This window comes from Chamaea fasciata, unplaced genomic scaffold, assembly GCF_029207755.1.
Source record: "Chamaea fasciata isolate MVZ Bird 193981 ecotype frontalis unplaced genomic scaffold, bChaFas1.0.hap1 SCAF_1, whole genome shotgun sequence".
Taxonomy (NCBI): domain Eukaryota; kingdom Metazoa; phylum Chordata; class Aves; order Passeriformes; family Sylviidae; genus Chamaea; species Chamaea fasciata.
Window position 1 is genome coordinate 139,872 of NW_027094086.1, and position 26,998 is coordinate 166,869.

At 50.9% G+C, this 26,998-nt stretch overlaps 2 protein-coding genes across 6 annotated transcripts in view; one reads left to right on the plus strand and one right to left on the minus strand.

The window, feature by feature from the left end:
• The window catches only part of MAPK15 (mitogen-activated protein kinase 15), a 15,510-nt gene extending 12,665 nt beyond the window's left edge, over window positions 1–2,845 (plus strand). The window contains exon 14 of one of the 2 annotated variants that reach the window (XM_066199937.1): window positions 2,760–2,845. The gene's annotated coding sequence lies outside the window, so the exon portion shown is untranslated. Of the gene's footprint in view, window positions 1–553; window positions 1,358–2,759 lie in introns of those variants that run through there. The other variant, XM_066200021.1, reaches the window with a different exon arrangement.
• FAM83H (family with sequence similarity 83 member H) lies at window positions 1,111–26,797 on the minus strand. Of its 4 annotated transcripts, XM_066199648.1 has the most exons (6): window positions 26,645–26,797; window positions 25,093–25,279; window positions 8,271–8,731; window positions 6,766–6,930; window positions 6,316–6,440; window positions 1,111–4,236 (listed from the first exon to the last, which is right to left on the minus strand). In XM_066199648.1, exons 2-6 carry the CDS (start codon window positions 25,145–25,147, stop codon window positions 1,587–1,589), a joined length of 3,456 nt encoding a protein of 1,151 aa, XP_066055745.1. In that variant the 5' UTR covers window positions 25,148–25,279; window positions 26,645–26,797; the 3' UTR covers window positions 1,111–1,586. The 4 variants fall into 4 exon arrangements, with proteins under 4 accessions (XP_066055745.1, XP_066055661.1, XP_066055827.1 ...); XM_066199564.1 differs by having other exon boundaries at window positions 25,093–26,797; XM_066199730.1 differs by lacking the exons at window positions 25,093–25,279; window positions 26,645–26,797 and adding an exon at window positions 20,401–20,612.
• Window positions 26,798–26,998: the final 201 nt, after the last annotated feature.

The following is a 26,998-nucleotide window of genomic DNA, read 5'->3' on the forward strand; positions in this document are numbered from 1 at the left end:
AAATCCTTCCCTCTGAGGGGGCTGAGGCCCTGGCACAGGCTGTCCAGAGAAGCTGTGGCTGTCCCATCCCTGGAAATGTTCCAGGCCAGGTTGGGCAGGGCTTGGAGCAGCCTGGGACGGTGGAAAGTGTCCCTGCCGTGGCAGGCCAGGGTTGGGACTGGGTGACCTTTAAAAGGTCCCTTTCCACCCATTCTAGGATTCTTCAGCAGTCTGCCTAAACGGTGGATATTTTTTTGAGCAGAACAGGTAACTGTTCTCCGAAGATCATGAAGACCTAACTCTTCACAGATAACCTTAGAGCTCTTCACTCATTTCTATGACTATTCTAGGCTAGATGAACAGAATTCATTATGGTCTGGTTTTGTTAAAATCAAGTAGAAAAGCATTTGAAATACAGGTAGGTTCTTCGACAATATTTAACAGCTTCTCTAGTGTGTAATACTGTAATAATAAATCCTTTAAATTGCACTGCAGAAAATCTTTGTCTTTCAAGAAGCATGTGCCGTGTCTTCTTCAATGAATAATTGGTCATCTTTATTGTTTTTGCTTTCAGAAAGCAAAGTTTCATGATACTGTTGCTGAGACATCATAAAGGTGTTGCCAGTCTACAGTGGGACTACAGGAAACTGTATATTCCTGTTTCAGTGATGGTTTTGGATACATTTTCCTCATTAACTTGAAGCTCTTGTCTCTGTCCCTGAGGTTTTACTCTGTGATGAATGGTTGTTATTACCCCTCAGCTGCTCATGCTGCTCCAGACCTGCCACCTCACGAACTGCAGTTACACTGTCAAGGGAGTCACTACTTGGCCAAGGCAGAACTTGACTTTAGATGCTTATTTAAACTCAGACTCACCTAAGAAGGCCTCCTAACACCAAGCCCTTCTCCATCAATAGCACCTCAGCAGCTTCTTTCAGCTCAGCCCCTAAAGCAATTAGTAACTCCCTATATACAAAGGAACAAACCACAAGGCAACCAGACCCCACAGCCTCAGGAACTGGTAAATACAAAAGCTGGGCTGCTGGAGAAGATCAGATCCACACATTAGGCCAAGACATTGATTACAACTTTTTTTTTTTTTTTTTTTTGTATGTAAACCTTCGAAAAGGTGCCTCCTGTGTCTGATTCATTGTAAGATACAGAAAAATAGTAACTTCACCTGAGAAACTTCACTGAGCTTTAAATACTTCTTCCAGTTAATACCTGTGTATTTATCTTTTCTGGTCCAAACCCAAGTGTGGAATTTTCTATTTTTTTTTTCCCTGAAATTTGAATGATTTTGTCTGCTGAAAATATTCTTTGGGTTTAACCGAGACTATCACTTAGTTTTGTGCAGTAACAGAGACTTGTTTTTTAAGCATGTTGTCATTTTAATTGTTTTATTTGGAACATACTGTGATAAGGTTGTTTGGTACCACCTGACTTTATTGAGCAAACTGTGCCGTGGGAGGCTCATGCTGGATACATTTCTGGTCACTAACCAAGAAGAGCATGGCCGTTGGGGTTTGTAGCCATCATAGACAAGTTTCTTCCTCATTTCCCTGTGACAGTCAGTGATTAAATGGAATTAAATAGGATTTCTAGGATCATTTTTTGGTCTTGAAGGTCCCCAGGATTTTGGGCATGAATTTTCCCATTTTTTTGTCTTTGGCATCTGTGTCATATTCCTCTTCGCTGGGAGTCGTGTGTTCGTCCTTCTTGCAGAACACCTCAAACCTGCTGTAGACTCGCTTCTCCTTCCGCATGTTCTCCATTTTTTTCAGGAGGGTGTCTCTGTCCTCTGAGGGCTGCCGCTGGAAGTTCCGTTTCTGGCTCCCAAAGCTCTCAGACCTGTGGATGTTGCAGCTTTTCTCCTTTTCCCCTTTTCTTTCCAAGCTTGTGGTCGACCTGGAGAGGTCAGGGTTGCTGGTAGATGGCAGCTGCTTGGCCAGCTCGGCTCTGTTCTTCTGGCTGTTGGCAGAGATCTGCTCCAGGATCACCTTGGTGTCGTCACGCAGGTTGCTGCTGTACAGGATGTTGGCTGTGGAGGAAGGGAACCTCCCTTGTGTTGTCTGGCTGCTCTTGGGGGGTTGTGGTGCTGCAAATTTGTGGGGTTTTTCTTCCTCCATTGCTTCCTGGCAGTCCCCTATGGATGATCGTTTGAGCACCACTGCCTGCTTGTCACATTTCCCACTCTCAGAAGCAGGTTCCTCCTCCAGTTTCTTTTCACCTTTTGGGTTCAAAAGCTGCTTCAGCCGTAGTGACCCTTTTCTTAAAAACTCCATGGGATTTTGCTCTTGTTTTGAACAGTCTTCCTCAGACTTGTTGAGAGAGCTGTCAGACCCCTGACTTCTAGACAGGCTTTCTAGAACTGAGGATGTGGTACTTGTCCTAGCCTGTGGTTTCTTCATTTCTGTGTTGACTAATTTTGGAGAGTCTTCTCTGAAGGTCACTCTGTCCTTCTTCTCTGGAAGAGCCAATTTCTGAGTGTCTCCTACAAATATCAGGCTCTCCTTCTCTGGGAGAGGGGGTTTGTTCTCGATGGGGTAAAATCGGGATGACAGCTTGTCCACCTTGGTGCCAAGATGTGCCAGGGGATCTTTACTCAACGCGTCCCCAAGCTGGGGGGTGGATGAGGCCATTCCAAATGCTCTGTCCAACTCTCCATGCATTTTGTAAGTACTGCAGGAGTCTTTGGAGTCCAGCACCCTGCTCTCCAGAATCTTATACTGCACAGATTTGGTACATTTCTTCTCTGTGTTCTGTGATTCCTCCTGTAGGTAACCCGAAACAGCTTTGGTGTGGGTGACTGTGCCCCGTTCCATGTCCTTGCCCACAGCTTTGTACTTCTCCAGCAGCTCGGCCACTTTGGAGGAGGCAGCTGTCTTGATGGTTTCATTGTCCTTTGTTAACTCACTGGACATTTGTTCTTTTTGGATCATCTGCACCTTTTCTATTGTGGTGTTCGGCTGATCTAATTTGGCAGCACTGAAAATCAGAGAGGACCTGAGCCTGGAGCTCCTCTGGATCAAGGGATTTATCCTGGACCTGAAGGCATCTGGTTTCATTATTGAGGTTTCTTCACCTGGTCTGTCGGGATCTGCAGATTCCTTGGCACTGTCAATTCCCAGTGGCTTGCTGTTGAAGGGCGTGGGGGGTTTGAATGCTGGAACAAGGTCAGTGGGGTGCTTTGTGAGGGGATCCCCAAGAGCATCGTTATATGCCTCGGACTCCATGGGCATCGGGAGCCCTTCGTCTGGTTCAGACTGGTACGCGCTGAGGTACGAAGAAATCCTCCAGTTCCGTAACCCTGTTCTGTTTTCCTGCATGTTCTTGTCGTCATCCTGGTCTTCATCCTTGTCCTGCAGGAACAGGCGCTGCTCCAGGCTCTGCTTCTGCGTGGGAGAAGTCTGGCAAATGAATTTCTGTCCTATATTCTGCCTCCGTAACATCATTCCCATGGGGCCATTGCCCGCAGGGTTCAGCTGGTCAGAACCATGTCTCACCTCCCTGGAAGAATTTGAGGGCACGTAATCCAGCCGTAAGGGGAAACCCTCTTGTTGGAAACTGGGCTCCAGTTCAGGGTATCGGGGTCCGTCTCCGTAGTCTTCCAGTTCATTGAATCCCGGCCTCCCCCCTCGAATCCTGTCAAAGAATCCCTGAGGTCTGCCAGAAAGATGGGGATGTTCAAACTGGTACTGGTAGAACTGGTCCTTCTGGAAATGACTGGATTGGATTTTGAACTCGTCCATGTTGTTCATGAACATCTGCCGTGTGTACTGCTTTGCAGAAGCAAAGTTTTCAAACGTTCCTTCTGCAAAACTGTGTCTCTTAAAAGCGTCCAGCTCCAGCTGCTTGGAACGGAGAAAACCCCTGACTGGATCCATCTGGGAATTCTCCATTTCCACCTTTTTATACATCCGCAAGGCTGACCCCTCCACAGTGTGCCGCAGCATGTCATCCCGTCGAAAATTGGAGAGGAAGTACCTGTCCGGATCCACCCTGTCCATGAAGGAGGGGAAGAGACTCTCATCCCTCTGGAACATCAGGGGGCCTTTTTTGGGAAAGAAAGGCATGTTATTGCCAAAGGGAGCCATGGCGAACGTGTTCTCTGCCTTTGCCAGGAGGTTGGCTGGAGGAACGAGAGGTTCCGACTGTGCAAACAAAATGCGGAACTCTTCGTCAAAGCTGGCCACCAGCTCGCCCTGGAAGATGTGTGCAATGCTCCTGTGGATCTTCTCAAAGGACCACATGAAACTGCAGAGAGAACAGAAGTGATGGAGGGCGTTACCATCGAGTAACTCAGCTGTTTTCATTAAAACACTTGCTCACCTGAAGCAAATTCTGAATTTTCTGGCGGGGCAGAAATGGGGCAAAGTAACGGCAGAAAATCCCCCTGCAGCTACTTGTTACACATGACTGTTCCCAAAACTAACAGCTTGATTGATGTGGGATCACATCTTTGCAGAGAATTTTACAAGGCAATAAACGATTTCTGTTCTAAAAAGCCAGTCAGTCGTGTCACCCAGAGCGTGAGCTGATGATAATCCTTACGTGAAGTCGATGTTCCTGTCTGTAACACTCAGTAATGACCTGGACAGCAGTCCAGGGAGATGTGCCAACAGGAACCTCTGGAAAGACAAACCCAAGATCTTTCTCCTGGGGTGGCACAACCCTTCCACCCACACCATTTGAGGGGGACTGAACAGAAGGAGCTGGGCTGGAACTGAGGGAGGAATGTGTTCAGTGGTACAGTGTTCATCTTCCCAAGTCAAGCTCTGCTTTTTTTTTCCCCATCTGCTGGCTGATGGGAAGCAGGGAAGGGATCCCTGATTTTGTCTTGCCTCTGTGTGTAGGTTTGCTGTAGCTGTTAAAACTGTATCACAACCCAGGAGTGTTCTCACCTTTACAGTTCTCTACCACATCTGCTGGGAATCATAAGGGACACCTCCTTGAGGCTTGGCTGCCTGCTGGGCTTAACCAAACCCCTTAGAATTAGTGTCTTTTTTTTTTTGTTTAAATAGATTTTTTAATTCTTAATGTGAAGGAAGCTTGGCTTGGGGTTGTCTGGGCTCAAGGTCTTCTTTAGTTGGTGTATCTACCTCCGCTGCAAAATGGAGTACTTTTCCCAAAAAATTTATACTCAGTGTCCTTCAGTGAGCAAAATTTTCTGTCCCTGATATCCATGTGGAAGTGCCAGAAAACTGCTTTACCAATTCACCAGCCTGTCTCTCAGAATCCCAGACTGGTCTGGGTTGGAAGGGACCATCACACTTTGTTTCATCTTCTCTGCCATGTGCAGGGACACCTTTCACTAGCCCAGGTTGCTCCAAGCCTCGTTGAGCCTCATCTTGAACACTTCCACAACTTCCCACTTCAGAAATGATACAATATTTGAAAGCCCAAAGCACGTGGGAATGTGGCAGAAGTAGTCCTGAACAATTAACTTGATGCTCTCACAAACAAAAAACGATCCAATTGGAACAGTCAGTTGTTTGGTACAGCACCAAATGTAATTCTTTTCAAACATCAGGAAAAAAAACCCCAACGTGTAATCTTATTATCAAGGAATGTGCATTTGAATCAGATTCTTTTTTTTTTCTCCATATACTGTGTTTTAAAATACCCTTAATTCTATTTGCTTATCTTCCACCATGAGAAGCAACTCATGGCAGGCTTTGTGCAACCTGGCCTAGAAGGTCTCCCTGCCAACAAGCATGGGGGGAAACCATATGAGCTTTAGGGTCTGTCCAACCCAAACCATTCTGTGATTCTGTGATTGTGTTCTTGGAGCATGACAGGCATTTATCCCATCACCCTTTTAAAATGTGAAAGAGAAATTCCTATACTGCAACTCAACCAAAAACATTTATTTTGCCAAAAATGAGTGCCTTAGCTGGTAAAATCGTTACTCCCAAAAGGATGGTAATGTGTTAATGGCTGATCTCAATCCTAAAACCACCCACCACAAAACCATGCACCTCTCTGTTGCCCAGAGAAGCTGTGGCTGCCCCATCCCTGAAAGCGTCCAAGGCCGTGTTGGATGGGGCTTGGAGCAATCTGGTCTAGTGGGAAGTGTCCCTGCCCATGTGAGGCTGTGGGAGTGGAGCAAGACGAGCTTTAAAGTCCCTTCCCACACAAACCGTGCTGTGATTTGATGATTCTATGAGTGGAGGTCAAAGTTCATTTGGTCCAGACTAAGATGCAGATCTTAAACTCCTCACGCTAAGGCAGACTCTCCCTGGAAGGGATCAGATGGGAGCTGAGCTCCTCTGCAGCCAGCCCCTCGCACAAAGCACCTGAGTGTCTCTCCCCGAACTGGACAGGGCTCCTCACCTGTAGTTGCCACTCAGCACCACCATGCAGTCCACCAGCAGGAACTTCTCCTTCAGGTGCCCCTTGAAGGACATCCCCGTGCGGCAGTAGTAGGTTGGGCCAGACACTGTCCTCACCCTCAGGAACTGCAAACCAGAAAGGCACTGACTCAGATGGGACCCTCATTCCCTGCCCTGCCCCTCCTTCCCTGTTTCCTTTTAACCTCCATCCTGCCACTGGATTATCCTCCAGCTCCAGTGGTTCTGCCTGCAGACACTCTGATGTACAAACACCTTTCTCAGCTCATCTTCAGCCTTCACCTCATGTCATGCCAGCTATCCTCACTTTCTTCACACGCATCTTTCACCAAGCTACAGCCAGTTCTCCCCTTTCTCGGGTGTTTCCTGCCATACTCTGTCACAGGACACACCCCCTTAGGACACGAATTGGGTAGGGCAGGTCTTTGCTCACCTCCACATAGTTCAGGTTGACTCTGCACTTGGCAGCTGTGTCGAGGAAAAGCTGGGAGTTCATTTCATCCAGCAGGATGTAGACGGGCACTCGGCGAGAAGCAGCATCCAGCACCTCAAACAGCAGATCCACGTCGGTGAAAATGTCCATCACAATTGCCACCACCTGGGGAAGGGATGCAGGGACACGTCACCCACCTGTGCTGGCCCTGACCAACCATGTTTCCCAGCTTCTCACACCCAAAAGCTGCACTGTCCCCATCTCAGCTTCCTTTTGAAACAGGAAACATCCCAATTAAAGGTTCCATTCAGCACTTTGGGCTCCGAACTGGAAAGAGAATTTCTGTCCAGGAAGGTGCATGTTCTGTGGAAGCAGGTGAGGGGAAACCTCCCTGATGTTTCCCGACTCATCAATCCACTGATTTCATGAACTTTTTGGCCATGTAATCACACTGGATGGTGTATGGAGCTGGTCCCCCCACTCCAACATCCACGTGCCATTTTTAGGTAACTTCCTGGCCAGCACTCAGGCAGTCACTACTCAGCTGCATCCATGTGCTGATAATATGGGAAGCTGTCCTTCCCAGATCCCTGAGTACAAATACTTGATGGAAAGGGCGTAAGGAAGAAGGAGCCAAGCTCTTCTCAGTGGTGCTCGGGGAGAGGACAAGACACAAACTGAAACACAGGAAATCACAGATCAGTTACAGAAAAGCCTTTGGAACTGTAAGGAGACTATCAACATGGGAACAGGCTGTCCAGAAAGGTTCAGTCTCTACCCTTGGAGATGCTCAATGACACATCCCGGGTGACCCTCTCTATTTGACCTCCTCTGAGCAGGGGGATGGACAGGACCAGCTCCAGAGGCCCCTTCCAATCTCTAATGTGTTGGAATTCTGTGAACTCTTGGTGTATTTTAGCATGGCCTAGGACACTGTGCCATGGCAGCAGAGCAGACAAGCTCTGGTGCAATCAATAGTGGATTTGAATCATCCCGCTCCTTCGTCAGGTTCTGGAAGCAAAGTTAAGGGAATTGGCAAAGAACACGATGTTGCTCAGCCTGGAGAAAAGAAGGCTCCAGGAAAATCTTACAGCCCCTTTCAGTGCCCAAAGTGGCTCTAAGAGAGCTCAGGAGGGACTTTGGACAAGGGCCTGGAGTGACAAAACAAGGGGGAGAGGCTTTACACTGCCAGAGGGCAGATGAGAGAGTTGGGAAGATGAGATATCGGGAAGAAATTGTTCCCTGTGAGGAGCAAAGGCCCTGGTACAGTGTGCCCTGAGAAGCTGTGGCTGCCCCATCCCTGGAAGTGTTCAAGGCCAGGTTGGATGGGGCTTGGAGCAACCTGGTCAAGTGGAAGGTGTCCCTGCCCATGGCAGGGGGGGTGGAACTGGATGAGCTTTAAGGTCCCTCTGACCCAAACCACTGCCTTATGATTCTCTATGCTGGTGCTTCTCTGGCACATGTGTGATTTGACCTCTGCTCTAGCTGGGCTCTCCCTGTCTCACCTGCTGAGCTGCTCGAATCATCCTGCGAGCCTCCTCCTTAATGCTGGGGTTGTCTGGTGGCGGTGGCTGCACCAGTGTCGTCACCTCTGTCCCCCTGAACCCAAAGACCATCGGCCAGCCCAGGTCAAGCTCAGGAACAGCAAGGTCCGAGTTCATGGGCCAGTAAGTCCCGGAGGATCCGTCCATGTCATTGTCCCCCGCGGTGTCTGTGCTGCCCTCCTGGCTGGCGTACTGCGGCTTCTGCAGGTTCTGGATGATGTGATCCACCTCAGAGCCACAGAGGAAATCGGGGGCCGCCTCCTCGGCCAGGAAGCGCTGGTAACTCTCCTTGCCCTCCTCCGTGAGAACATCCAGGGCCAGGCGGTAATACTCCTTGTAGTGGGGGGGAAGGTAGTTGGGGTCGAGGGGGTTGTCCCCCTGCGAGGAGCTTTGGGACCGACGAGCCATCAGGGAAGGGAAAGCTGGAGGGAAAGAAAAAACATCCGTGAGAGCGGTGTCACGACAGCAACACATCTTCCTCATAGAGCAAAGGCAGAGATTAAAAGAACATGGAGCAATGCGGGAGAAAGTTCAATCCAAAGGCACGGGAGCCTAAAATTAGGCAGAGGTGTGAGTCACTTAACCATCACCTTCACACAGTTAACTGTTTTGGGCCAAAAGAAGGAACAAATCAACCAGGCAGCCCTGGGATTAGCAAGACAAATGCACCCAACAGAATGACCAACTTTCTCTTTTAGGCGGGTGGTTGCTAAGCTTCAATTTATCATTTGTTTTAAAGTCAAGATCAAAGCTGTAGGTGGTTATTATCTGCACTCCATTAGAATTAATTTCCAAATGCTACAGAAGCCATTTACTATGTGTAATGTGGCCCTAAACCAAAAGCCCCTGCCTGAACACAAGGGCAGCCTCTGGACCCTTATGAATTGGATGTTACAACCACCTCAGCATGTGAACAGAAGCAGGTGGTGCATGGGTGCAGCTGAGTATAGGGTGTCCTGCTGGTGTAACACAGTCAGAAGGCAGAGGAGTCTTTATCAGATGAATGAAGAAATTAAAAACAAGGATGTGATCCCTTCTTCAGTCTCCTCATGCTGAGGAAAAACAGAGCTGAAGGGGCTCACGTGCAATATTTGATAATTGTCTATAGGGGACAATTACTTGAGACTATAGACAAATCTGATTTTGACCCATTTTTGAGAGAAAAGCTGCTTGTGCCACAACAGTAGTATTTGATTGATCCACAAATTGCTCAAAGCACTTTGGCTTTAGACTCTGAACTAATGTCAATGCTGGAATGTTTTTTTTTTCCTGCACCCCACCACTGAGGTGCCAGCAGAGACTTCTCACCATCCCCAAAAGAGCGAGTGACTCCTGCTAAGTTACGTTACTGAGAGTGAGGACAGAAGGTGAGGGTGGCTGCTGTTGTTGTTGCCATCCAACACTTCTGCTTCCAAAACAGGAGGGATTGCCTCTGACTGGGAGGAAGACAAAGACTTCAGACTCACACTATGATGCATTAAGAGCTGTAAGGATAAACTAGTTTCAGGTTCTTATCCCACCACCTGCCTAGCACACTGCAGCACTGTGTTACTGCTGCCTCAACCACCCACAAGTTACTCCTGCTCCAAACTGAAACTCCTGGTGAAGCTGCATGATACAATAGGAAAAATTATACTGTTAATATAAGGATAGGAAAATCCAACAGGTCCACATGTGATGTACTGCAACAGATAATCATCTTTATAGTCCACGCATGCAGCTGCCTTTACAGTCCGAATTGTCTGCATTTATCATCCCACTCTAATTCTGTCTTTTTTTCTCTGTGTGAGAGAAAGAATGTACAGAGCACTCCAGTATGTATCTCTGGTGGAAGGCGCCCCTTCCCACTGCAGGAGTGTGGAACAAAATGGTCTTTAAGGTCCCTTCCCACTCAGACCATCCTGGGGATTCTGTGATTTTAGGATGCTCAAGTCACCCATGTTCCTGCTTTTAACTATTTCAGCAGGGTCATGTCATTTTAAGGACCTGCTCCATGCTCCACTAATCTTGGATAGAAGAACAACACATCCAACGCATCCAGATATAACCCAGGAAGGGGACAGTGGTCCCACACCAAACTGCTCACAGTGCTCAGAGATGGGAGCGTGAGAGACGAAGGACCCACTGCAATATTAAAAGGAAGAAGCATCAGAAGAACCCTGTGGTACTGCTGGACAGTCAAGGACAGCAGAGGAAATGTCATGCTGGTAAAGTGGTGAAGTAATTTTATATTGATTAATGTCATTTTTTCACTACAGTTATAAATGAAGAGGGAAAAGATTGAGCTTTAGAAAGCATCAAGTAATGCTGTTACTTGGTAGGACCACAGAAAACAGCAGCACTACACAGGTTCAGGAGGAACTCACAGCCAGAGGGGGCCGGGGGTACAGATGTTTTACTGCTCACATCCCAAAAAAGCGTGGTTTATGCCTGAACTCTGATTCCTCAGTCTAGGGAAGACATCTACAAACTGTGACCGGGGCGTCTCCGCTGCAAGCACAAGGACTAAATGGGCAGAAAATTACCCTCGCAGCAGGTAGGTTCAGAGGGACATCAGGAAACACCTGTGCTCACCTGGGCTGACTGGGGAGACCTCTCACTGCTCTGCAGCTCCCTGACAGGAGGGTGCAGCCAGATCGGGGTCAGGCTCTGCTCCCGGTTTTTGCAGTGAGGAGTCACTTGAGTTCCCCAAGTGTTTGTGGTGCTCAGTATATTTGTGAATTGAGCAGGGATAAACGGTACCAGCGAAGAAGTAAATTTGGTGCAAAAGCAAACTGAACCTCATGGGTTTCCATGAGACACAGATGTGGGGCTGGGGGTGTCCTGGTACCACTGAACACAGCAAAGGGGCTGAGCTACTGGCCTGGCAGGGATGATCAGGGGATGTTTGGAGGGGGCCTGGAAAACTCTGCACTCACTGTGTGTTATTTCCTCCAAAATAGGCCCACGACTCAGAACTGTGAGATAAAACCCAAAACTTGTGTTTGTGCTCCCGTAAGTGTCTGTCCCAGGCTCTGCAAGTGTTCCACGGAGCCACCAGGTCTGCTGGAAGGTGTCCTTGCCCAGGGCACGGGGTGGAACAAGGGGAGCTTTAAGGTCCCTTCCAACCCAAACCATCTTGTGCTTCCATAATTCCATTAATTGTTGCCATCCTTTAATTCCCTGGGTTGCAACAAGAACAATTCCACGTTGATGAATTCTCAGTCTGCATGAGAAATGCTGGGTGATACATATAAGTAAAGAAATAAATAAATCGCTGTACATACACACACACACACAAAAATATATACACACACACAAAATTCTGGATTTTTCATTAATCTTCCAAAATCCTTCCCTGCCAGGTAAAGCAGCAAGGAAGAAACTACCTGGGATCCCAAAGGTTATTTATGACCTTTTGTCACTTAGGTGGGTGTGAGCTGAGTTCTGGTAAAGGAATAAATAAAATTTCTCCTGTTAGAGCCCATCTTGCTGAATTCAGATGGATTCTGCACTTGGATCACGGGGGGTTTTTTAATTTTGTTTTGCTCTGTTCAGCTCCTGGGATCGCCTGTCTGCAGCTGGCAGAGCTCTGAGGCCCTGGGTCAGATTTGGTGTCATGAAGCTGCTGACTGCCAAGCCGGTTCTCCAGTTCTGGATCAAATCATCCACTGTTCGGAAAGCAATTCCTCTCCAAATCAGATGGAAGGAATCACATACCACTTCTGGCTGATATCTGTGTGCCAGAGGGAGGTCTCCAGGACAGAACTGGCTTTTAAACTCCCATCTTTTCACTTCTCTCTTAACTAGTTTTGATCCATTCCAAGTGTGTCCATTATCCCAGTGCAAGGCTGGATTTGGTGGAGGAGCAGTTCACATGCCCCAGGAAACAGGAGATGAATTACTTTTTGTGCCACGTTGCCTTGTTATTTTTTTTACTCCAGAACTGTTTATGCCATGTGTTAAGTCTCGGTTCCTTTTAACAAGTCAGGGAACACAACGTCAGGTTTCCTCTCAGAGGGACAGGAGACTGCACACACATCAGTTATTAGCACTCTTCCCTCATGACTGGATTCTCCTTGATCAGGGGCACCTAAAACAACCTGCAGGAGACTGAGGGCAGACCCCACTGCACTCCCCAACTTCCTCATGACAGGAAGAGGACGAGCGGACACCGATCTCTTCTCTGTGCTGACCAGTGGCAGGACCCGAGGGAGCAGCTGGAGCTGGATCAGGGGAGGGTCAGGCTGGAAATCAGAAAAAGGTTCTTCACCCAGAAGGTGGCTGGGCACTGCAACAGGCTTCCTGGCAGAGTTCAGAAAACGTTTGGACAATCCTCCTGGGCACATGGTGGGACTCTTGAGGACGGTCCTGTGCAGGGCCAAGAGTTGGACTTGATGATCCCCGTGGCCCCTTCCAACTCAGCTTACTCTGTGATTCTGTGACTCGAAGCAGGGGTTGGCTCCTTGGTTGAACTTCACCTGAAAATCTATTTCCTGAAGTTTCTTTCCCCCCAGAAGAGACAAAGGTTGTATTTCTGGAATTCTGAACCATCACAACTGCCAGAGAAACTGAGTCACAAATTGAAAATACCCCAAATGTAGATTTTCAGCCTGTAACTACTGATTAATAGAGAATTTTACTTACTTACATGCTTGTTTATTTTATTTAATTAGGGATTTTATTTTAATTTCTGGTCCCAGTTTACAAAATCTTCTGATACGAGTAACGAGGATTTGGAGCAGAAATTAGGATGCCAAAAAGAGTAAGGTGTGGCAATTCACATGGGGGTCTTTACAGTGGGTAACAGGATATTCTTTACAATGGCTAATAAGATATTCTGTGTGCAGTTACAGCTCAGGCACCGAACTGTCAGTGGGTACAGGAGGAGACGAGCTCATGGCAACCCGGCACCTGCAGCTGTGTGAAGTGTGCAGCCAGAGGGAACCCCTGAACATCCCTCCTTCCATTCCCATGACAATACTGGAAAACTAAGGCCCTGAGGCCCCTCAGTCCAAACGCAGTGCACCTCCAGAAGGGAACAGGAAAGCTCAAGCACATCACCAATGTCCTCCATGCCTTCAATAGCCACAAAATTATCAGGAAAAGCTTCCCAGGGAGAGTGGGAGAGAACTGTCCCGGCATTAGACATGAGGAAAGGAATCCTGCTACACCCTGCCAATATGACCTGGGAAAAAAATCCAGCTATTGTCTTAAGCTGGAATTTTTGAGGAGAAAACAGCGACACAGGACCTGAGACATTCTTCAGACCACTGAGCACACTGGCAACATCCCCACTGATCCTGCAGCCAAGGCCCTGGTGCTTCAAGGGAAGAAAAATTCCAGAAGGTAAATTAGGCAGCAAGGGGGGAAATCTCCTTCTCCCCATCACCGAGCCCTTAGGTCTTGGGGAAGTCACTACAAATAAAGTTCAAACAAACCATAGCCAGGGCAGCAATTGAGGTGTTCACACAGAGGTGCTCCGTGTCACCTGGGGTGCCTGAAGGTACCTGGCCTGGCCTCCAGCTGCTGCCGAGGAGGCCGTGAGTCTCTGCACGGCTGGTGTCACACCTGCCGTGCTTTAGATGCCCCAAGGCACCTGGAATGGGCCGAAATCCCCGAGCTTCAGAACCAGGATTACCCCTCGAGGATCAGTGACCAAATGTATAATGTGCCTATCTGCACCCCCGTACAGGTGATGGAAAATAGTAACATCCAAGAAATACGGGATAGGATTCATCTACTAACAGACATGCTCACGTTTGGCCAAATACTCTCTTAATTTTTCTCCCAGACATTAACAAATCAGCCTGCTAAAGCCTCAGTGCTCAGACCTCAACAGTTTTAACTCCGAGATTCTCCCTCAGGCTGTCACACAATCCATCCTACCAAGATCCTGCTTGGAAGTGTCAATTCTTTATGCCAGAATTCACCTAGAGGATGGGAGGCAACTTTGACAGGAGGGTGAGTCAGATATTGGGGACACACTCTTCCCTGTGGGGGTGGGGAGGCCCTGGCACAGAGAAGCTGTGGCTGCCCCATGCCTGGCAGTGTTCAAAGCCAGGCTGATGGGGCTTGGAGCAACCTGGGCTAGTGGAAGGTGTCCCTGCCCATGGCAGGGGTATGGGACTGGATGAGAATTAAGGTACTTCCAACACAAAATATTCCATGATTCCTTCCCAATATCCCATCTAAACCCTGCCCTTTGGCAGTGGGAAGCCATTCCCTCTTGTCCTGTCACCCCAGGCCCTTGTCCAAAGCCCCCCTCCAGCTCTCCTGGAGCCCCTTTAGGCATTGGAAGAGGCTCTAAGGTGTCCCTGGAGCTTTCCCTTCTCCAGGGTGAGCACTCCAGCTGTCCCAGCCTGTTTCCAGAGCAGCAGGGTTCCAGCTCACTCCTGTGTGTCACAGCGTCACTTCTTCATACATTCCACAAGTCTGTTACCATCATTTGGCATTTCATGCACTTCTCTGCTATCCTAAGTGATCATACCATGAAATTATGTCCGTAATGATCAGAACTCATGATCAGAACCTTTAGAACCAAACCTGCGAAATTTAGTTCCTCCCCAGGAAATCCTTCTCCTAATACAATGGCCGGGACAAGCATGAGCACAGACACATACACAGACCGGTGTGGAAAAACCCCAGAGAATCTCCTGAGCGGGAAGGGACACACAAGGGCCAGCAAATCAAACTCCTGGCCCTGCACAGGACGCCCCAAGAAACCCCACAGAGAGAAGGTGCTACGAGTGCTGTTGGCACTCTCCCTCACACACTGATCTGGGCTGGTGGTTGGGTTTTGCAGGAGGAAGCTGCAGGAGAACAGAAGGCAGCTCTGTAGCTGTTTGCAGTAACTCCTCCCATGCTCGGGGGCAGTGGATAAAGGAGAGCACGAAGCAGCTTGTTAGAAACTTAACAAGTGGGGAGATGAAGGCCGATAGAATGGGCTGATGAGCGGCAGGATTCAGTTCTCCTCCGCCCGTCTGCCTGGGCTGTGCCAAAGACACTGAGCTGGCTGCTGGCGCACGGGGAGTCCCAAGGGAGTCACTCCCCTCCGTGCCCAAAAACCATCCGAAGGAGAGAAGAGATGGAAAGGAAGGAGCATGCAGGTCTCAGCCATCCCTGTGCTGTGGTCAAGGCGGGGGTGAGGAGGGAGTCTCCAAGGAAAATTTCCCTTCAGCTTGGCCTGAGACCTGCCTCTGTTCCCGCTGGTATAAATGGGAGTGACTTTACTGGCTGTGATACCTGTCACATGCACTCGGTTTTGAGATTCCCGAAAGCTGTCAGACCCCTTTAATAAAGGGAAGAGTAAGATGGGATCACAGCCTGCAGATTCCTCCACACTGAAAAACACCCAACCACAAGGAATATTTAAGGTAAGGAAAAGTGGCTGGCGGATGAAGCTGGAGGTAAAATCCGCCCCTTTACCTCTCGATTCATTATAGGAGCAGAAACTGGGAAAAGCACAAACTTGTTGACCTAGGCAGCATTTGGTGCCCGTCCATATTATGTTCCATTTCAATAGACTTTTATTGCTTTTTTCCCAACAGAGCAGGAGGAAATCACAGAGTGAGACGTGCTGTGATCACCACAAAGCCCTACAGATTAAAATAAATAAATGAAAGGGCCTGCCTTTCCCCAAGCCTTTGTGCCAGGTGTGAATCAAGGGCGCTGGACCGTGTTTGCCCAGTCTAAGCAAAAGGGAACCGGCTCAGTGTCCCCTTTCTCTCTCATCTGCTGTGCCTGGTGCCAGCCCTGCTGATGCCTCAGCACCTGGGGCTGGCTCCATCTGCCTCCCCGGTGCTGACTCCAGTGCTTGTTGTTACGTGTTCTGCCTGCACAGCCAGTTCCCAGGCTGCCTCGCTCAGGTGATCCCTTCCCTGGCTGGACCTGCTCCACTGCTTTGGGACACTCCCAGGAGCTGAGGCTGCCACCGGCCTGTAGCACCCAGGAAGGAACTGCTGGGAGGAAGCAGGGCTGGATCCCAGAGTCTGGAAAGGGCTGATCGGTTCCCCGGACCCCTTATGTGCAAGTACAGACACAAGTTCCTGGGTTTAACCACCTCATCTTTTCACTGCCCTAGATACCACCAAGAACAGAAAGGCAGCACAGACAATTCTTTAGCCCACACTCTGCACAGGCGGCCACGACCCCCTCCGTGCTATCAACACTTGAAGGACTTCCAAACCACGGGCAAGAAGTGAATCGAGGCCCTTTGGATCCCTGTGATGGGCCTCACCTGACCTGTACACCACGTTCAGTGGCATCACTGACATATCTGACGGTGGGCTGTGAAAAAAATCCATGTTTCCAAAATGTCTCAATACACAAAGTTTACAAATCAATTATTTAAAAGAAAATATTTGGCCTCAAAAAAATAGGAAAAGATCCTACGCAAACAGACTGTTGATGTTCTGGGAGGGTTGGGTTTAGGAGAGGACAGCAATGCCTGAGGGAAAATGACTGGAGCAGACATGGCGACAATGAGACATGGAAAGTGTTAGCTTGCTCTCAAGAAAATGTTGTACTTGGTAAATGATCTGGGAAGGGACCTGTCTCGTCGAATACGGTTTAAGGTGTGGGGTTTAAAGTTCTGCACTGTGTGATGGAAGGACAAGCCAGTGCCTTCTGGTCTTGCTGCAGAGGAAGAACCTGTATGAACAGCAGGACATGCTCGTCGTCTCCAGAGGCTGCTTCTGCAGGTGCTCATTTTCCATCCTAAGGGTTGGACTTCTGCTGGAAAGGATCCTGCCAGTCTCACAGGGGTGCAGCATATGTAGTTTTGAAGTGTAGCCCGGAATTTCCTACTGTGGCCAGAACACATGGCCGTGGAATCGTACAAGAGCTGGGGCAGAGGAAGCTGCCCAGAGAAGATGTGGCTGCGCCATCCCTGCAAGTGTCCAATGCCGCTGGATGGGGCTTGGAACAACCTGGGATAGTGTAAGATGTCCATGGCAGGGGATGGTCTTGATAATGGATGCTGGACACCTTCCCATGAGCTCTTCTCACCCAGCAGGGCCCAGGCACATTCCTCAGAACACGACAGTGAAATATGGGCGATAACTTGGACTCTTTTAGCTACAACTGCCTCTGCCAAGTCCTAACTCTTATTTTTTCTCTTTCCATACTTCTCTCTGCATTTCCTGCTGAGTCTACCATGTTCTCCTTCTCAATATCCTCTTCAGGCAGTAGGCTCAAAGCCTGGGTTACTGTCAAAATTTCTGGCTGGAATTTGTTATTCCTGTTACAGTGCCATATAATGCTCCCAGAGGTTCCCCTTTCATCATCTGAACAGCTGATCACTCCATGTTAATCATCTGAGAGAATGTCACCCCATTCCTCACTCTGGATGGTCTCATGTGGATGTCAGTCATCACTAAGAAAAAGACAGCACCTCTGCCTGCTGCTGGGAGTTTCACTTCAGAAGTTTTGGCCATCAGATGAGAAACTGCTTCAACTAATCAATTTTTCACTGAGCTTTCAGAGATCCCAGGTGCACTTTCCATGTTCATACCTGCGGCAGCTGACCCTGATAAATGGCTCCAAGAATGCTTTCTGTGTCTCAGGTGAGCAGTGAATGCCCTGAATGCCACAGGCATGTGGCAGAGTGGAACTGGGAGCCTGGTCTGCACCTCCAACTCACTGGACTCTCACGCATCTCTGCTTACTAGGGCAAGGGATCCCACAGAACATCCTTTGCTGGAGAATCAGCGAAGTGGCCAGACATTGAGAATATCCAGGGGATCTTTCTGCAGGCCAGAGGAAGGGAAAAGTTGCAGAAGAATCACGTGCTGTCATTTTCTTTGTGAAGTGGTTATTTACTGAGACACCCGTGTCCCACGCTGGGAGCATGTGAACCCGTCAGCCGTAACTGTCCCATGCAGCAAGGGTACAGAGTGGACAGGGAAATGAGAGGTGGAGAGTCACCAGCACAGAACCTGATGTTTACAGCAGCTGGAAATGAAATGTCATCCTGTGTGCAAAATCTTCTTAGCAGATTGTCTGAATAATCACTGAATCCTTTGGGTTGGAAAAGCCCCCTGAGACCCCTGAGTCCAGCTGCTCTCTCAGCACTGCCAAGGCCACCAGTAACCCATTTCCCCAGGCCACATCCACCATAGCAATGCTCATGCCACATGCACTGTCCTTCAGCCAATCCCTTTCCCTGGGTTTTTATCCAGAAAGTAGCAAGTATAAGGAAGTCTAAAACAGAGAACTTAAAAAAAAAAAAAAAAAAGGACAAACTGTAATTCAGAGAACCATGTGCTGCCCTTGACTTTTTTTTTCCACACACACTGTTTTTAGAAATGCAATCATCAATCTCCTCTTCCTCATTAAGACTACCAGAATCCAGCACATGGGGCCTGATAAGCAATCCAGATGTGTCCCATGTAACTGTAAAATGCAAAGAACTCCAATCCTGCACGGTTTGGAGCTGAATTTCCATTGCCTGGAAAGTTGTGGTTGCCAGAAAAATTATGTGTACAACATGGGTGAATCTGTCCTGGAGCCACGACACTGCTCTGAAACAAGCACGCAGACATTTCCACACTTACAGAACCTCAGAATCAGAGAGTGGTTAGAGTTGGAAAGGACCTTCAAACCCATCTTGTTTCACCCCCCTGCCATGGGCAGGGACACCTCCCAATAGATCAGGTTGCTCCCAGCCCCAGCCTGGGCTTGAACACTTCCAGGGATTGGGGAACAACTTTTTCCTTTGGCACGCAACTTCTCCTAAACAATATGAAAAGCAAGACTTTTTTTCCCCCCTCAGAACACTCCTATTGCCAGGTCACTGCAAATCCAACTCTCTTTTTACCCCTCAGATGCAACTATAAAGTCCCTCAGGCAAATGGGAGTGAGACCAAAATGAAAACAACTTTCTCTCCATAAAATGCAGCTCCCATGTGTCCGTCTAAGGGGGTTGGGACACACTGTGCTCTCCTGCCTCCTGATCCAGGGAGAATATATGCACAGGGAACTGGGAACTGATGTTTAGCATTGCTGTCACTGTCACTCCTCTGGTTTGGGGTAGTTTGTTTTTACTGACCTATTTTTGGCCTTTCTTGCAGCTGAGCTTATTGCAGCTTCCACAAATCGAATGTTTTCAGCAGCAGAAGGATGTGATCAGTACTTCTGTTCCTTCACAGGTGCCTTTTCCCTCTCTAACTGTTCTAGGAGACAGAGAACCCAATCCTCAGGCCAGGCAAGATCCATAATTGACCCCTATTGACCTCGGCCAATTTAGAGTGAGCAACACGGAACCATCCCCTTCCTCTCCTCACACACAAACCCCGAGGTCTGTCAGGCTCACACCTATGGAAAATTCAGCAAGTGCCAGCCCGTGTGCCTGTGCACGCCTGTCCACACGCATCTGTCCGTGCTCCTGCCTGTACGTGCATGACTGTGGCAGCGCTCGGCTGCACACCCAATCCGAGTGTGGAACGCAGGGGCCTCGGGAGCTGCTTCCCCGCTCCTCGCCCACCGCAGACCTCGGCCCTCACGGCACATCCCCTCTGTGCCGATCTCCTGACCGGACATCCCTACAGAGTTCCTGGTCCAAAGAGGAGGCCGGCTTGGGCTCTGATATGGGGAGCTCAATCGGGCTGCAAGACGCTTCCCAAAGAATGAGGCTGAGTTTGGGAGTATCGGCTCCTTAGGGATTTCTCAAAGGGGAAGGGACACAGTTGTGTCAAGTGTTTGATAAGCAGTTTGATCTGAGTACGGAAGGGTGCCTTTCCCTTGCCATCCAGGTCCCTTCCCTCACAACCGCCAGTCCCTGCTGCCTGCACTTGGGACATTCTGGGTCCATTCCGTCCCCATGCCCAGTCCCAGGCGCCAGCACTGGGACATTCTCTCGCCCCCCTTGCCTCTCTCGTCTCCTTCAGTCACTCTCCCTTCTCGCCATCATGGCGTGATTGCGAGCTTCTGCCACTGGAGTCTTCCTGCATGGAAGCAGCAACGTCCTGCCCATGGATGGCCTGTGGAATTCCCCGTCCCAGACGCCGGGTGCTCAGCCCTGTGCAGAGGGGCAGGGCAGACCCTCCCCGGCCCTTGCCCTCCACCTCACACAACCATACAGCTACCCCGGAGGTGTCTGCCCTTCTCCTACCTTACCAGGGAAGCCGGGCAGGTGGCGGGTAGGTAGTGGGTCACTCTCTGGCTCAGGCGGCCATGCAGGTACCCACGAGGTCTCCACCCTTCTCTACCTTCCCAGGTGAGCTGGGGAAGGTGGTGGGTCACCCTCTGCTCACTTGGACGTGCCTGCGACCTGATTCACCTGGGAGCCAGGCGAGCGAGGCTCCACCCAGGGCAGAGCGGGGGTGAGTAAGAGCGAGAGAAAGGCAAACTCCGGAGAGCTGTTCCCTCCCCGGGCGCGCACGGAGCCAGAGATAAGGGCTGCGCATTCCTGAGCCGCCGGAGGCCTCTCCCTTTCCGTCTGCCCCGAGCCCGTCAGACCAGCTCGGGACTGGGAGCGGGGCAGGGCAGGGCCGCAGCCGCTGTCCTGTCCCGGCCCTGACACGGACCCCGGGCACGGCCCCTGGGCGCTGGCCCCGGCTCCGGCGTAGCCCTGCGGCTCCCAGCGAGGGCGATCTGGGCTCCTCGGGCACTTCTCGCGCTCTGGGTCTGCTGGGGACAGACGAGCAGCAGCAGCTCCTGGGCGGCGGCACCGTGGCAACGGGAGGGGTCGGCGGCAGCGGCCTCGGCACCGCGGCGGCACCGCGCTCCCCGCGTCCCCCGGGCGGCCGTGACAGGGGCCCGGCGCCGGCGGCCTCCCGTCCGCCCCCATCGCCGCCGCCCCGCGGGCAGGGAAGGGTTAAGCGAGATTCCCCGCAGCCCCGGGCGTGGCAGCGCCTGTTCCACCTTTCATGTCCCAGCTCGTCCCGCCCGGCAGCCGCCGCCGCCGAGAGGGCCGGGCCGGGCCGGGCCGGCGGTGACTCAGGCGGGGAGGGCGGGAGGAGCGGGGCTGGGGGATCCCGGGGTGACGGATCCCGGGCTGAGGGATCCCCGGGCTGGGGGATCTCTGCGCTGGGGGATCCCGGGGAGACGGATCCCGGGCTGAGGGATCCCCGGGCTGGGGGATCTCTGCGCTGAGGGATCCCGGGGAGACGGATCCCGGGCTGAGGGATCTCTGCGCTGAGGGATCTCCGGGCTGAGGGATCCCGGGCTGAGGGATCTCTGCGCTGAGGGATCCCGGGGTGACGGATCCCGGGCTGAGGGATCCCCGGGCTGGGGGATCTCTGCGCTGAGGGATCCCGGGGAGACGGATCCCGGGCTGAGGGATCTCTGCGCTGAGGGATCTCCGGGCTGAGGGATCCCGGGCTGAGGGATCTCTGCGCTGAGGGATCCCGGGCCGGGGGATCCCGGGCACCCTGTGCTGGGCACTGCTGAGGGATCCCCAGTCCGGGGGCAGCTCTGGGCTCCTCACGGAAAGGAAGGACACTGAGCGGCTGGAGTGTCCAGAGAAGGGAACAGCTGGGGAAGGGTCTGGAGCACCAGGCGCGGCTGAGGGAGCTGGGGCGGGGGCTCAGCCTGGAGAAAAGGGGGTTTCGGAGGGACCTTCTCTCTCTACAACTCTGTAACAGGAGAACAGAGCCAGATGGGTGTCAGGCTCTGCTCCCAGGGAATAAATGACGGGATGAGAGGTCATGGCCTCAAGCTGCACCAGAAGAGGTTTAGGTGGGATATTTGGAAGATTCCTCCTGCAAAGGGCTGTCCGGCCCTGCCACAGCTTCCCAGGGCAGTGCTGGCGTCCCCATCCACGAGGAGATTTAACAGTGGTGTGAATGTGGCACTTTTGGGACATGGCTTAGTGGTGGTCTTGGGGCTGCTGGGGGAGTGCTTGGACTCAGTGATCATTGAATCATGGAGCAGTTTGGGCTGGAAGCGACCTTGCACCTCATCCAGTTCCACCTCCCTGCCATGGACACCTTCCACTATCCCAGGCTGCTCCAAGCCCCATCCAGCCTGGCCTTGAACACTGCCAGGGACGGGGCAGCCGCAGCTTCTCTGGGCACCCTGTGCCAGGGCCACGCCACCCTTACAGGGAAGGATTTCTTCCCAACATCCCAACTAAACTCACCTTTGGCAGTGGGAAGCCATTCCCCTCTGTCCTGTACTCTGGGCCCTTGTCTAAAGTCCAGATCTCCTGGAGCCCCTTCAGGCGCTGAAATCGAGGTAGCGATTCCTCAATGGCTTGGCTTCTGTCCCCTGTGGACAGAACACTTCTGCTCTCTAAGGGAATGCACTGTTGTCTGTGTTTACGTCTTTGATGTACCTTTTCTGTCACCAGGAAAATGCAAAGGATCTGTTTTGAGGCCCCCAAAATGATGACATTGCTGGTCACCGTTATGATATGCTGTTTACAGCAGGATCTATCAGACTGGTGACTACTACAAAGAGGTGGCTGCATCAGCACCAGCCATCCCATGCTCATCCCACAGGCCTTGGAATGGTGTCACCATGTTCATGGGGGCAATTCGGACCTTCCAGACCAGAAAGATGAACTGTAACTGAACCCCACTGGATACAAGGGAGCTGCACCATCTATCTGGTATCTCAGATATAAATTTAGATTGGGTAAGAAGAGCCCCTGGTCTGAAGCTGTGATTCAGAACGAGCTGAACCATTCCCGCCTGTAAGGAAAGCCAGTTTCAATGAGTTTGGAGCTTTCCCCTGTATGATACTGAAATGAGAGTTGGTGAAATCCCTCAGAAAGTCAGGTTTAAACGATTTAATTAGTTTTTCTCTAAGGTTTCAGTGTGGCTTTATAAACCTTTTATCCCTAAAAAATGATGACCTGTAGTAAGAGTCTGGAATGAACTGTAAAGGAACTTAAAATCTTTGTGAACTTTGGCTTTTAGATTCTATCTGCCTGCAGGGACCTGTGCGTTATTCTGAGATGTTATTATGTGAGAGAAATCCCAGGGAAAGCACATTGGCCTTCACAGAGTTTGTGGTCAGAACTACCCCCTACACTCCTGTTCCAGCCTTTATCTCACACCAGTTTAATGGACTTCATTGTCTCATAACCTGTATTTGACTAAAGTACTTCTCAGTAACGTAAATACAATTATCACCTTTAAGTCTTCTCACTATTAAATAGCAAACATTTAAATCCTCTCGTTTTCTCTTTTCCTCATCACTTAAATGGTATTTGTGGACCTTTTCTGTTCCAGCTTTTCAAAACTACCTTTCAAGTCTGAATACCAAACAGGATGTTTTTACTTTCAGTTTCACTATTGCTGTATACACAAACACATCACCAACATTATATTAGAGTAGGTTTGACTTCTCCTGACCCAGTTTCTTTTGCACTCCAGAGTGATTATTACCTGGAATTGCTGATTTTAAAGCCATTCCTAATGGAATAAAAAGGCCTGCATCCTTCCACTTGGGAATTCGTATTAAAGTTTTGCTGCTCTTCTATTCTGAATGTTGGCTGTGTTTATTTTCCTGTAATATTTCCAAGATAATATTGGTTATTTTAGAGAATCTCCTTTCACTGTAAATGCAATGTCCATGTGTAAGTGGCGTTTGTTTGGTGTTCATGAATTACAATGTGTTTGCATTGTTACACTGGATTAGTGCAGTGATCTGGGTAATTACTGTTTGTCCAAAGAGTCTTGCTAGGCTCCCTCTGCCAAACAAGGGACACTCGTGTCCCAGATTGATGGTGTCTGGATTAACGACATGGGGTAAAACAAAGCCTGTGGAATGAGTGTGAGACCTAATTTCAGACTCTGGTGGCTGCTTCTGCTGGGACTGCAGCTCTTGGAGCCAGCAGAGCATGGCAGTGAACACTCTGAGCAGGTGGGCAGCAGCAGGAGGGAGAACACCCTGAGCAGGTGGGCAGCAGCACGGAGAACACCCTGAGCAGGTGGACAGCAGGGAGAACACCCTGAGCAGGTGGACAGCAGCACGGAGAACACCCTGAGCAGGTGGACAGCAGGGAGAACACCCTGAGCAGGTGGGCAGCAGCAGGAGGGAGAACACCCTGAGCAGGTGGGCAGCAGCACGGAGAACACCCTGAGCAGGTGGACAGCAGGGAGAACACCCTGAGCAGGTGGACAGCAGGGGAGAACACCCTGAGGAGGTGGGCAGCAGGGGAGAACACCCTGAGCAGGTGGTCAGCAACAGAGGGAGCTCTGCTGCACTGTTCTCCCCAGGAACCAACACAGCTCACGTGTGTTGGACAGGTCATGCTGGGGGCACGCTCCAGCCCTCAGTTTTGGCAACAGCCTGAACAGGAGCACTGCGAGGGCTCTCAGCACTGATCAAGAGGGCGTTGCACAAATTTGTGTCCTCGAGTGCCACAGAATTCAAAGCTCGTGGAGATAGGGCACTCAAGCACGTGGTGTAGTGGTGAACATGGTGGTGCTGGGCTGGTGGTTGGTCTTCATGCTCTTACAGGTCTATTGTGACTGTAATGCTTCTGTGATTCCATGATTTTAAAACTGAAATCATGGCAATCTGACCTGATGGGAGCTTGGCTTCAGGTTTAGATGGGATACTGAGAGGAAGTTCTCCCCTGTGAGGGTGCTGAGGCCTTGGCACAGGGTGCCCAGAGAAGCTGAGGCTGCCCCATCCTTGGAAGTGTCCAAGGCCAGGCTGGAGAGGGCTTGGAGCAGCCTGGGATAGTGAAAGGTGGCCCTGCCCACGGCAGGGAGTGGGATTTTGATGGGCTTTGAGGTCCCTTCCCACCCAAAACATCCCATGATTCTGTGGTTACCACACTTGGCCCCTGGCTACCTCCAGTGGCCCACTGGAACTGCTGACAGAACGCAAGGAACAGACACGTTACCTGCCCCAAAGGTGCCACGAGCAGAGACGAGGTAATCTGGAGAACAGGAACTCATTCCAGAGTCACTTCTTTGGCAGTGCAGATCCACGGGCTCTTCGATAATGGAGCAGAAGGTGGCGAATCTTCCCCCTGACTCCACACTGGTGACTCATCCCAGCTGCTACTCTGGGTTTGATCTGTTCAGGCTCTGCATTTGTACATATCAGATTATCTGCGTTAAGTGCAGCTTTGCTTTTGCCCTTTATCTGTCTGCTCTGAAGCTGTTTAACATGATCTGCCTGTTTTTATGCCATCTCAATTTCAAGGAGTCCCAGGCACCGACTGGCACTGAGCTGATTTTCTCTGAAGTGACTGCAGGCTCAGTCACTCCACTCACAGGTCCCTAATCCAATTCCCACCCCCTGCTCTGCTGACAGAATTGGAAAAGTCTCTTCAGGGGTTGCACGAGTCATCCCCCTCTAGTTCTTCACAGTGACTTTTTATTGTGAAGAACTCAGGAGAAGCCCCACATTACCCTAACACACAGAACCGACATCTGAATGGAACTCTGGGAGTGGGAACAGGAACGTGGTCTTGCACAGTTTCACGGTTAGAAGCTGTTTGCTTTTTTAAAAGAAACTGCCTTCAATTAATGGCGAATAATCTGCGAAGAATTGCCGTTATATTTATACGGCAGCACTGTTTGGGTACCAGGGCATGAAGCTGTTGTGAGGGTTTGCTGGTTTTTTGTTCGCCAGCGTTCAGCCCTGATGGCCATCCTTTCCTCCTGGGGAAAAGCCCAGGAAGGGTCCCTAAGGAAGGTAGGTCCTGGGATCAGGTCACCTGGCCTTAACCTCTGCGCACACTGGAGGGTCCCCCGTGCAGACAGGAGGGATTCAGAACATCCCCCATGACCTGGTTAAGAGAAGATGCAGACCTGCTTGGCAGAGCAGAGCTCATCCCTGCACTGGCAGAGCTTCCATCTTCAATAGCCATGGGAGTGTTTTAATTCCCAGCCCAGACTCAGCACAGTCTGAAAATTCCTTATTAGGGGACAGGGTGCAGACACTGATCTCCTCTGTGGTCACCCGTGACAGGAACCAAGGGAAAGGCCTGAAGTTATGTCAGGGGAGGGTTAGGTTGGATATTAGAAAAAGGTTCTTCACCCAGAGGGTGGCTGGGCCCTGGAAGGAGCTCCGCAGAGCAGTGGTCGCAGCACCGAGCCTGAAAGAGTTCAGGAGGCGTTTGGACAACGCTCGTTGGCACAGGGCGAGTCTTGGGGTCCTGTGCAGGGTCAGGAGCGGGACTCCATGGTCCCTGTGGGTCCCTGTGGGTCCCTGTGGGTCCCTTCCAGCTCAGCTCACTCCGATTCCCCGACTCACACAAACTGGTGTTGGAGCGTGTGGAGAAGGCAAACAAGGTTTTGCAGTTAGGTGCACTGTGTGTCCTCCCTGAAGAGAAACAGCCTCGCAGCACAGCGGGGGCTGGTTTAGAATGTTGGTTTAAGGCTATTAAATAAATGAGAATTCACCACAACTGCAGGTGAACGGTTACTGCAGGCAGAGAACTGCACCTTTTCACTGGCGATGGGCAGCACGGCCCTGAGCCGCTCCCGGAGCCGTTTCGATCCCCCGCTCCGGGATCCTGTCCCGGGATCCTGCCCCGGGCTTCGCTCCAGATTCCTGTCCCGGGCTCCGCTCGCCATTGCCGGGCTGGGCCTGGCCCGGCCGCGCCCGTCCCTGCTGCGTCACCGCTGCGTCACCGCTGCGCCTCCGCTACGTCACCGCTGCGTCATCGGGGAGCGTCAGCGCGCAGCGTCACGTGACGGCGTCACTGACAGCGCCGCTCCCCCGCCGCGCCCGGCCCGGCCCGGCCCGGCCCCGTTGGTGTCCCCGCTCCGGGCCCCGGTACCGGCCAGTCCCCGCTG

Bases quoted from the DNA above. Each gene is read 5' to 3' on its own strand.
- FAM83H (XM_066199648.1), bottom strand. From the start codon at position 25,147: ATGAGTTCCTGTTCTCCAGATTACCTCGTCTCTGCTCGTGGCACCTTT. The intron at 8,732-25,092 runs GTAACGTGTCTG...CTTTCCCTCCAG, and splicing joins TCGTGGCACCTTTGGGGCAG to CTTTCCCTTCCCTGATGGCT. The intron at 6,931-8,270 runs GTGAGACAGGGA...TCCCTTCCCCAG, and splicing joins TGATTCGAGCAGCTCAGCAG to GTGGTGGCAATTGTGATGGA.